At 61.1% G+C, this 10,475-nt stretch overlaps 2 protein-coding genes across 3 annotated transcripts in view; one reads left to right on the plus strand and one right to left on the minus strand.

Annotated features, from left to right (window-relative positions):
• LAMA5 (laminin subunit alpha 5) overlaps nt 1-3,870 on the plus strand; it is a 45,901-nt gene extending 42,031 nt beyond the window's left edge. The window contains exons 66-80 of the mRNA XM_015567674.1: nt 1-117; nt 212-360; nt 462-594; nt 674-817; nt 998-1,128; nt 1,227-1,403; nt 1,488-1,629; nt 1,758-1,903; nt 1,975-2,167; nt 2,250-2,420; nt 2,527-2,689; nt 2,787-2,920; nt 3,002-3,095; nt 3,282-3,401; nt 3,536-3,870. Coding sequence (XP_015423160.1) covers nt 1-117; nt 212-360; nt 462-594; nt 674-817; nt 998-1,128; nt 1,227-1,403; nt 1,488-1,629; nt 1,758-1,903; nt 1,975-2,167; nt 2,250-2,420; nt 2,527-2,689; nt 2,787-2,920; nt 3,002-3,095; nt 3,282-3,401; nt 3,536-3,699 — 2,178 coding nt within the window. The 3' untranslated portion in view covers nt 3,700-3,870. The remainder of the gene's footprint in view (nt 118-211; nt 361-461; nt 595-673; nt 818-997; nt 1,129-1,226; nt 1,404-1,487; nt 1,630-1,757; nt 1,904-1,974; nt 2,168-2,249; nt 2,421-2,526; nt 2,690-2,786; nt 2,921-3,001; nt 3,096-3,281; nt 3,402-3,535) is intronic.
• Nucleotides 3,871-4,217: 347 nt separating this feature from the next.
• On the minus strand, nt 4,218-10,394 carry ADRM1 (adhesion regulating molecule 1). Of its 2 annotated transcripts, none has more exons than XM_006769547.2 (9): nt 9,756-10,394; nt 8,799-8,915; nt 7,108-7,231; nt 6,513-6,599; nt 5,889-5,970; nt 5,317-5,438; nt 4,816-4,973; nt 4,596-4,698; nt 4,218-4,454 (listed from the first exon to the last, which is right to left on the minus strand). In XM_006769547.2, exons 1-9 carry the CDS (start codon nt 9,966-9,968, stop codon nt 4,348-4,350), a joined length of 1,113 nt encoding a protein of 370 aa, XP_006769610.1. In that variant the 5' UTR covers nt 9,969-10,394; the 3' UTR covers nt 4,218-4,347. The 2 variants fall into 2 exon arrangements, with proteins under 2 accessions (XP_006769610.1, XP_006769609.1); XM_006769546.2 differs by having other exon boundaries at nt 5,206-5,438; nt 9,756-10,066.
• Between the last annotated feature and the right edge of the window lie 81 nt (nt 10,395-10,475).

A 10,475-nucleotide genomic window follows, 5' to 3' on the forward strand; every position in this document is an offset into this window, starting at 1 on the left:
TTCCTGTGCCTGGCCGTGCTGGAAGGCCGCCTGGTGCTGCTCTATGACTTTGGTGAGGGCCTGCAGGAGGCCAAACCGATACAGCCCCCTCCGCCCCTGACCGTGGCCAGCAAGGCGGTAAGGCTACAGCCGGAGGATCGGCAGGGCGAGGCGGGGCTGGGCTGGCAGCAGGAACACCGCAGGTGCTGAGGATCCCCCCACTTGCCATCAGATCCAGGTGTTCCTGTTGGGGGACAGCCGCAAGCGCGTGCTGGTGCGCGTGGAGAGGGCCACTGTGTTCAGTGTGGAGCAGGAGAATGTGCTGGAGCTGGCCAATGCCTACTACTTGGGGGGTGCGCCTCCGGACCGGCTGCCCCCGAGGTGAGCACATGCAGGGCAGGCAGGGGTCCCACGCTGTCTCAGCACGCCCAGCCCCCCTTCCCTCCCCAAGGCCAGTGCCCCAATACTTGCTTACCCGACAGCCTGCGCCAGCTCTTCCCATCCGGAGGCTCCGTGCGTGGCTGCATCAAGGGCATCAAAGCTCTGGGCAAGTATGTGGATCTCAAGCGGCTGAACACCACCGGCATCAGTGCCGGCTGCACCGCGGACTTGCTGGTGAGCCCCCCCACCTGCTCCAGCCAGCAGCCCCCTCTCCAGCAGGCTTGCTGGGGCCCTAACAGTCCGCTCCCTGTAGGTGGGACGGGCCATGACGTTCCATGGCCATGGCTTCCTGCCCCTGGAGCTCCCAGATGTGGCCCCCCTCACCAGCAGCGTCTACTCCGGCTTCGGCTTCCGTAGCACCCAGGACAGCGGTCTGCTGTACCACAGAGCGTCCCCGGTGTGTCCACCGTCTTGGTCTGGCCGCCTGCTGCTCCCCAAGCCTGACCGAGCCCTCCCCCCCCGAGTCTCACCTCTGCCCAGCCCTCCCTGAAACTAGCTGCAGCAGAGTGTGGGGCCCACGTGGCTGGAGGAAGTCTGGGCCCCTGGCTTGGTCCGCTGACCTGACCACTGTCCCCAGGTTGGGCCATGTGAGGTGTCCCTGCAGCAGGGCCACGTGAACCTCCGGTTTGTGACGACCGAGGCGAAGACGCCAGGGGGCTTTGCTGATGGTTTCCCCCATTACGTCGCTTTCTATAGCAACACCACAGGGTGAGCCGGGACAGGAGGGGGCGGCAGCGGAGCCGGGGTCTTGGGTGCAGCTGCTGCAGGTGTGCGGACAGGGTGGCGAAACACTGCTCTGCTCACAGGGTCTGGCTCTACGTGGACGACCAGCTTCAGCAGATGAAGCCCCACCAGGGGCCGCCCCCCAGGCCCCAGCCCCAGCCACAGCCTGAGGGGCCCCATCGGCTCCTCCTGGGAGGCTTGGGAGCGTCCAACACCATCCGTAACTTCAGCGGCTGCATCACCAACGTGTTCGTGCAACGGTGCGCTGAGCGGTGCAGGGGGGCTGTGCTGACCCCACCTGCTAGGTTGCCTCCAGCTGCTGACTGCCCTCACTGTCCTCACAGGCTCATGGGGCCCCAGCGTGTGCTCGACCTGCAGCAGAACGTGGGCGGTATCAACGTGAGCTCGGGGTGTGCCCCAGCAGCCCCTGGCACCCAGACACCAGTGCAGGCACCTCGAGGACTACAGGCCACAATGGCTCAGAAGGTGGGCACCACAGGCGTTGGGAGAGAGACAAGGGCAGGGGGTGAGGTTAAAGGGCAGGAGGCAGGTGGAGCAGGGGGTGGGCAGAAGATGGCCCTTCAGCACCCCTGCATCCCCATCTGACCCCACAGGTCTCCCGGCACACCCGGCAGCCCGCCCAGGACTCTGCCTGCACGCCTCCTCGGCCCCTTGGGACCATCCACGGCACCTACCAGTTTGGAGGCCCCCTGTCCAGTTACCTGGAGTTCACAGCCGTCCTGGCACCCTTTGAGAACTGGTAAGACCAGGCCAGGTGGGGGCGGGGTGAGGGCTGCCCAGGCTGACACCCGCCTGGCTGCTGGCTTCCAGGTCCCACTTCTCCATGGTGGTCCGCCCTCGCACCCGAAGAGGACTCCTGCTCCTCGCTGTGCCCCTGGCGGCGGGCAGCCCCTCCCTGGCACTCTTCCTGAGCCACAGATACTTTGTGGCTCAGACACAAGGCCCAGGGCCCGAGCTCCGCGTCCTGAGTCACCAGCGTTCAAAAGCTAACCAGTGGCACAAGGTGAGGGACTGAAGAGAGGGGATGTGGATGGGGCCCTGGGGGCTCCCGCCTGATGTGCCTCTTCCCCCTCCCCCCCCCCCAGGTGTCTGTGCGATGGGCGAGGACTCGGATCCAGCTGCAGGTGGACGGAGTCTGGACTCAGAGCCAGGAGCAGCCTGGCCAGGAGCCTGGCCAGCAGTATCAGGGGGCAGAAGGCCCCCAGCCCTACACGCTCTTTGTGGGGGGTCTTCCTGTCCACGGCCCCAAGCTCCCAGTGAGAACTGCCTCTCCCCCGCGTCCCTTGCCTGGTCCCAGCCCAGCCCACCCTCCTCAGCACCCCCTGAACCTAACCCCATGTCCACCCACCTGTGCCCCCACAGATGTTTATCAGCAGCTCCTGGTTCAGCGGTTGTGTGAGGAGACTGATGGTGGACGGGCAGGCCCTGAGTACCCCCAGCCGAATGGTGGGGGTCACACCCTGCTTGTCAGAACCCCTGGAGACGGGTCTGTTCTTTGCCGGCAGTAAGGGAGCCATCACTCTAGGTCTGTCTGCTGTCCCCCACTCCCTGCATGTGCCCTGGGCTGTGGGGCTGAGGGAGCCATGGCCAGGCCCTGGTCCCCTCACAGGCCCTCCCCGCAGACACCCTGGGGACCACCCTTCCTGACGTGAGCCTGAGGCTGGAGGTGCGGCCCCAGACAGCCACAGGCCTCATCTTCCACCTGGGCCAGTTCCAGGTGCCCCCCTACCTAGAGCTGCGGGTGCTGGAGAAGCAGGTAAGTCGGGGTCGGGGGGTCCATGGCCAAAGGGCAGAATTGGGGTTGGCAGGGCCCTCCTGATGCCCAGCCCCCACCCAGGTCCTGCTGTGGGCAGATGATGGTGCCGGCAAGTTCTCCACATCGGTGGCACTCTCCAAGGAGCTGTGTGATGGGCAGTGGCACCAACTGGCAGGTGAGCTGGGCCCCCTGTCCCACAAGCAGATACTCCTGATACCCCGCAGCCCTGCTTCTGCAGAGCAGAGCCTGGGAGGGACTCGGTAGGACGAAGCTGCAGAGGCCAAACCCCGGGTGGGCCCTCTCGCTCTGCGGCTGCCGAGAGGCCCTCCCAGTCCAGCCATAAGGAGCCTGTGTCCCACAGTGACCAAAAGCAAGACCGCCCTCTGGCTGGAGGTGGACTCCCGGAGCAACCAGACCCTGGGTCCCATGCTGCAGGCCTCAGACAGCACCCCAGTGCCTCTGCACTTGGGGGGCCTGCCCGGTGAGTGTGACCTCAGCCCAGGTGGGGAGCCGCCCCTTGGGGACCAGGCACTGGGGTCACCTGCTCTCACTCCACCCTCCGTGGTGGGAATCTCTGCTCCAACCTGTCTCCCTTCCTCTTCTCCTGCACCCCAGGACCCTTGGACACACAGGCTGGGCACCCCACCCCCACACACCCTTGGCCTCCGTTCTACCAAGGCTGCATGAGGAATCTGATGGTGAACGGGGCCTTTGTCACTCTGCCGCGCTCTGCGGGTGTCCAGGGCGCGGTGGGAGCCAGTGGCTGCCCGGCCACATAGGACCTTCAAGGCGCCTGCTGTCCTAACAGCTTGCTGATACCACCACCCTCCGCCAGTCTCCTAGATGAAGTTTGTATAAACTTACCTAGACTTGAGTCTACAGGAAATGGTTTAAGTTATGTCTGACTTTTTAAATGAAACTTTACAATAAAATGGTTTTTGTATCATTTATAATTGTGAGATTTTCCTTCCACCAATTTGAGAAGTCTGTAAATCACTGGTCCCTTCTCTTGAAACAAAAATTAAAAAGGAGCTTATGTAACTGTCAACTTTTTTTTAACACCTGTTTCATTCTTTATTGTTTAAAGAATGACATGTCTCCTTCCCCAACTGACCTCTCCCCGTTCCCACCCCCGCACATGCCCTGTGAGTGTTGACTTTTAAATGTAGAAAGAGGGACAGCACGGGACAGGCGGGGGGAGCCCACCTCCCCAGGCCTTTCACCTCAAAGGCACAATACCAAACGCTGCAGACCAAGGGACAGCTTGTCACAGGGGACGGGCACAGAAACACCAGAGTTGGCAGATAAAAGAAAACAGTTTTATTTATTAGCAAGTTAGAACAGAGGTGTGAGGGTGTGCGACGGCCCACAAACACACTGCTCGTCCACACAGCCAGGAGCCCCGCCCGTAAAAGACAGCAAATAACTTAATCTAAGCTCATGTCCTCTTCTTCGTCCTTCTTGTCCTTCCCATCGCCCTCCTTCTGCTCCGATCTGGCACTGTTCTGCATCGCTTTGGCAAAAGCTTCCACATCTACAACGCATTGAAAAGCCTGAGGCCAACTTCCTGGGCTTGGGGACAGCCAGCCCTATGTTGTGCAAACAAGGAGGCTTGTGCCTTTAACCACAGGACGCCAAGTCCTGCCATGGCAGCAGGCGGAGGAGCAATACTTACCACCCTTGTTGGCGGCCTCCACAGCCTCTGCAGGCAGGCCAAACTGGCACATGAGGGGGCCCAGCTGCCCTGAGGCCAAGGCCGCACTGAACATGCCCAGGGCCTGCAAAGAAGAGCCAGACGTCTCTGAGCAAGCACGGGGCGGGGCCACGGGCAGCAGGCCAGGGACTCTTGGTGATAGGCGCCGAGGTAAAGACAGGCAGCTGGGCCGCGGCATTACCTGCTGGAACTGGGGGGAAGTCAGTGTGTTCTGGATCTCCTCTGCGGTCTGTGGCAGTGACTCCCCAGAGGGCAGGTAGGGTAGCAGGCGCTCCTGGACGTCCGCATTGGCGAGGATAGGTGCCATGATCTCGGGCGTCAAGACACTGGCCAGGTCAACTAGGACGCAAGCACACGGCCATGAGGGCTGAGGCCGGCCCAGGTGCCCATTCGGAGGGCTGCGACGAACTAGGCTGTGCTCTGCTGGGTGTGGTGTGACGAGAGATGAGGGAGCCACGGCAGCCCGTGTGCAGGACGGCAGCTCGGCCCAGGGACACGCTCGGCTGTGCCTGGGGAAGCCAGTGGGCAAGGGGCAGCGGGCACCTTCACCCCTGGAACCGAGGCGCGTTACCTTGCTGGCTGCCTCCTGGCCCGGCCGGCACGTTCATAGTGGCTAGAATGCTCTGGAGGTCGCTCAGCTGGATGGGCTGGGTTGGGCTGGCTGCCGTGCTGGTTCCATTACCTGGATTGGGCGTGGGACTCGGGCTGGTCACCGAGGCAGCTGCTGGAGCAGAAGGGGCTGGGGTGGTTCGGGCAGAAGAGGCGGTGGAGGACGGGGTCACCGCTGCTGACTGGCTCCGGGAGCTGGGAAGAGCAGGGCAGGTGGAGCTGCCAGGCGCCCACATAGGTACCCTCACCACGTTGGTCCTGCCCCAAAGGCCCTGCACCGGGAAGAGCCTGGGCTATGAAAGGACCCTCCCAGAAGCCCACTTTGTCCTGCATCTCCTCGGTCCAGTCTTCTTTATTTTCAAAAGCCACTCAGAAAGCATTCTCTCCCTCTGACTCTTCCATCAGGAAGAGAACGATCATCAGTGGCTACTGGCAGCTGCAGAAGCAAGCCAAGAGGCGGCTTCACGCTCAGGAGAGAACGCTGCGCCTCCTCACGGTTTCGGGTGCTCTACACGGTCAGAGAAACTTCTCCAGTAACAAACTAGGAGTGAGCCTGAAAGCACAGTCTGGTGCCCAGTCCTCCTGAAGAAGGGCACTCACTCCTGGTGGCACTCGAGGGTGCCGCAGGGGCAGGGGGAGGCTCACCTGGATGAGGAGCTGCTTGCCGGAGGCCCTCCGCTCCCCAGTAAGCTGGCCAGGCCTGGTCCAGTCAGGGCCCCCAGCCCACCTAAGGAGCAAGGAGACGCACACTCAGATGTCTCACCCGGAGCGCCCGCCTCGCCCACCAAAGCAGCAGAAATGCCCCGCACGGAAGTCAAGGGGCAAGCAGGGGGAGGTGTGGACCCTGTGAGCGGGTGCCTGCTCAGGTCAGTGTTCTGGAAGCCAATTCCCAAGTCAATGCCTCTGTTCCATTCGTTACGCTTGGGGTCAAGGGAACAGCAGCGCAAATCCAGTAGCGAAGTGCATCCTCGCTGTCTGTGAGACACACCCACCCAAACCCCGCGGGTGGCAGCAGGCCCCTCCTCAGTCGGCCAGGCTCCCCTGAGCCACACGGCGGGGTCCTCACTGGGGGCCCTGGAAGGCCTTGCCCACTCGGCTCCCGCTCAAACCAGAAGGCTCACAGGCCCTCCTCCAGAGAAGGCAACGCAGGGAACACAGACACCACTCAGCCCATTAGGAGCTTAAAGGAAACGGACTCCAAGGCAAAAGCAACCACAAGCTGAAGGTTGTCAGAATGAAAACAAAGGCCCTGGGGCCAGAGGGCGTTACCCAGTCCTCCGAGGCCGGCGGGTCCGATGAGCTGCATGAGCTGGCTGTGGCTCATGTTCCCCAGCAGGCTCTGCAGGCCGCCCTCGCCTGGAAGACAGAAGGTGCTCAGGGCCCGCCTGCGCCCGCCCCGCAGTGCCCTGGGAAGGTGCTCTCGGAAGGGCTCATGCTACTGGCGCCTCCAGGTGAGGAAGAGCTAAGCCTGACAGGCCTCGGGACTGCCCCTCCAAGAGTTGCATGAAATGAGTCGGTGGGTGAGTCTGACACTGTTCTAGCCTATGAGGATGGGAGTGGGGACCTGGGAATGGTTTCTACCTGGGACTCCTCACTTGCACTTAAAACAGCTGGTCTGGGCCACAGCCAGGGACTCAGTGGCTAGAGCACCACCCCACGAGGCCAAGATGGCGAGTGTGATCCTGGTCAAGGCGCGTGTGAGGACCCACCAATGAGCGCACAAGTCCAGCAGCAAGCGATGCTTCTCTCCCCTTCTCCCGCTCCCTCAAATCAGTTTTAAAAAACCACAAATGGTCTACATCATCAAGGGCCATCTGATACCTCCTGGGGCCTCTGAGCACACCCAGGGGGAGGGGAGCATTACCGCCCAGGGCAGACAGCTCGTGGCCTCCACTCCCGCTCGCCCCCAGTGCTCCGGGCATCGGTGGGTTGTTCAGATACTCGTTGACTTTCCGGCAATGCTCCTCGTCCTGGTCCGTCTTAGGCTCCTGTGGGAGGACAGGACAACAGCCGCAGCTCAGCAGCCCGCCCACTACAGACCAGACTTACAGAGGGACCTAGGCTCAGACAGATGAAGTCACTGTCCACGTTCCCATGGCACCAGGGAGAAGACCCAGCAGTCCCATACGACGGACGTGCCTGTTACGGACAAAAGCACTAAGAACGCAAGTCGTGCCAGGGCAGGTCCCGTCCTGCAGGCCTGAGGCTTCCTTCCACCATAGACAGCCCCAGGCCCTTCCTTCAACACATGCACTCGATGCAATGACCTCTACGACGGCACTGCCCACACACCACACCCAGCCCAGGCCCTTCCTTCAACACATGCACTCGATGCAATGACCTCTACGACGGCACTGCCCACACACCACACCCAGCCCAGGCCCTTCCTTCAACACATGCACTCGATGCAATGACCTCTACGACGGCACTGCCCACACACCACACCCAGCCCAGGCCCTTCCTTCAACACATGCACTCGATGCAATGACCTCTACCACGGCACTGCCCACACCCCACACCCAGCCCAGGCCCCTCGGGGTCAACAGGGCCCCACAATGAGCCCCTCCTGGGTGTGATGGGGGTCATCGGGCATGCCGCCGGGTCAGTGCCCAGAACTGCAAGACGAAGCACCCAAGATGGATCCGTCCTCAGTCACCGAGCATGGGCTTGTGTGGGGACACGGAGGCGACAGGCGCGCAGGAGAGAGGTCACATGAGCAAAACTGGTGAACAGCTAGTGTGAGGCAAACCTCTGACAAGACTTCTTGGCAAAACTGGAGAAACAAGCTCTGCCCCATCGAGTCTGCAAATGAAGTCGGACTGGAGCCGGGCTGCGTGCCCAGGCCTGCTCTCCTGTCCCGGCCACGTCCCCGCTACTTCGGCCAAGTGAGCAGCTGGGCCCCCCAAGAGGACACCCTTTCCCACCGGCTCTCCACGTCCAGACTCGGGGGGGTAACATGTTGACACCTGTCAAAACTGCACACGTGTGCCCACTGTACCAGCAAGCCACTCCTCCATTTCAGCACACACATTATCCTCACACACGCAGTAACCGGCACAAGGCGACTGTTACGGCACTGCCTGGAGCAGAAGCAACCAAGACATGGCAACAGCGTGACTTGAGGGAGGACTGCCTACAGCCGTGGGCACGCGTGTGTGCTGACCCCAAGACTCCAGAGCGCTCCATTAGGGGAGCGGCAGGGCTCAGAGAGCTCGGAGAGAACACTGCATTGGAGACTGTACACCGTCATCCTGGCTTCTGCCCCGGGGTCCTCGTGACCCTTGAGGGGGCACTGGGGACAAGCAAACCACAGGCCAAGTGCCCATCAATGCCCTGAGATGGAGCCTAGCCTGGAGTCACCCATCTGCCTGCCAAGGCATTCCACCCCTTCAAAGGCACTGAGGGCCACACAGGGGACTCCAGGCTCCAGGCTCCGCGGCAGCATATTGGTCAGCCCCAGCTGGTTGTGGAAGCCAATTCTACCATCTGGCAAGCAGGTTTCTAACCTAGCTCTAAGACGAGGAGGAAAAAAACATACAAACAAAACCTACACACCTGCATCCAGAAGAAGAGCCGTTTGGACCCTGCCTTGAACTTGAGCACGTAGACCCTCCCGCTGGGGCACTGCGGCACGCGCTTGAACTCACAGTCGTCAGGGAAGATGATCAAATCCTGCAGAGCCACAGGAGGGGAGAGTCATGGTCCCGTGACACATCAGGCCCCCGAGCCTCCCAGGAACACATGCTGGGCTGTGTCTCGGTGTGTCGGGTGGGGGGAGGGCACAGGGCCAAGACCACCCTCCTCACCGGCAGGGCCTCTCAGGGCGGATAGGCCAGGGTCAGAGGCACCCAGGAAGGAGAAGGGCTTGCGGCCAGGCACAGGCCTGGTGCTGAACAGGGAACGCAGGCTCATGAAGGGTTTTTTAATAGAAACATGGTGGGAACATTCCCAGATGAGTCAAAAAGCCAACTCTGACCTGCCCTTGAACCTAACACAGAACGATTTAGTCTGAAGGACAAAGAACACTAGGTAGAATGACCACTGGAGGGAGCTGTCTGGTGGGCTGGAGTAAAGGTCAGGATTTTTACATGGCTTCGACCATTCTAGTACCTAATCTTCAAAGTTTAAAGCATATAGAGTGAAGCCCGGCTGGCGTGGCTCAATGGTTGAGCATCGACCTATGAACCCGGAGGTTACAGTTTGATTCCTGGTCAGAGCACACGCCTGGGTTGAGGGCTTGATCCCCAGTGTGGGTGTGCAGGAGGCAGTCAATCCATGATTCTCTCTCATCATTCGTATCTCTCTCTCTCTCTTCCTCTGAAATCCATAAAAATGTAATAAGTAAATAAAGCATATACAGTGATGGGCTAAACTATGTCATCAGTGGGACTGGGAAGACCCATAAGCAAATCAAAACAGCTCATGGCGCAGCCAAGCAGCAACGCCACACACCCACCCACGGCCTCACGGTGATGCTGCCACCGCCAGTGGCCGCCCAGAGGGCAGACTCACGTCTTCCACGTTCCCAGACGTCCTGTCTTTCCAGCAGAAGTGAATGAGGGAGTCATCCGTCTGCTGAATGTACACGAGCCCTTTTCTTTTGTCTGGGGTGACAGTTGTTCCTTTTAACGACATTTTTCCTGCCCGAAACTCCACCAAATACTTGTTGGAGGACCCACGGGAGCCTGGCACCAGGCTTGGAAACAGCGCTCCTGAAGTCGCCATCCTGAAGGAGGGCCAGCAGTCACCACTCAAGTGCTGGTCGGCGCCGACCCGGTGAACGCGCCCTCACAAACCCTCCGGTACGCTGGGCGCCAGCGAGCACCCCAAAGCTGCCAGAACCCGCTCAAAACACGGGGGGTGGGGGGGGACAGGCTCGGAGCCTGCGGGCACCTGAGCAATGGAGCCAACACCCACGTCTCACGTTTCTCAAAGAAGAAATTACTCTCGTCACGCTCGGCGCTCGCTGCGCGGCCACTTTCTGTACTTGCAAACTTGTTCCTTAGTCTGGGACCCCCGCCCCCAAGAATTTAAAAACTTGGACGGGGACACGCTAACATCAGATGGGACGCAAGGCTTTGCCTCACGCCGGATCGCTGTCGGGCAGGCCCGCGGAGCTGCAGGTGTGCTCCCTGCAAACACGGAAGTCTGCGGGGTGCACGGCCCGCCCCATCCCGCACACCTGGCAGCCCGACGCCCTCGGCTCCGCGCTGGGCGGAGGGGCCGGGGCGG

Source organism: Myotis davidii, unplaced genomic scaffold (genome assembly GCF_000327345.1).
Source record: "Myotis davidii unplaced genomic scaffold, ASM32734v1 scaffold244, whole genome shotgun sequence".
NCBI lineage: Eukaryota > Metazoa > Chordata > Mammalia > Chiroptera > Vespertilionidae > Myotis > Myotis davidii.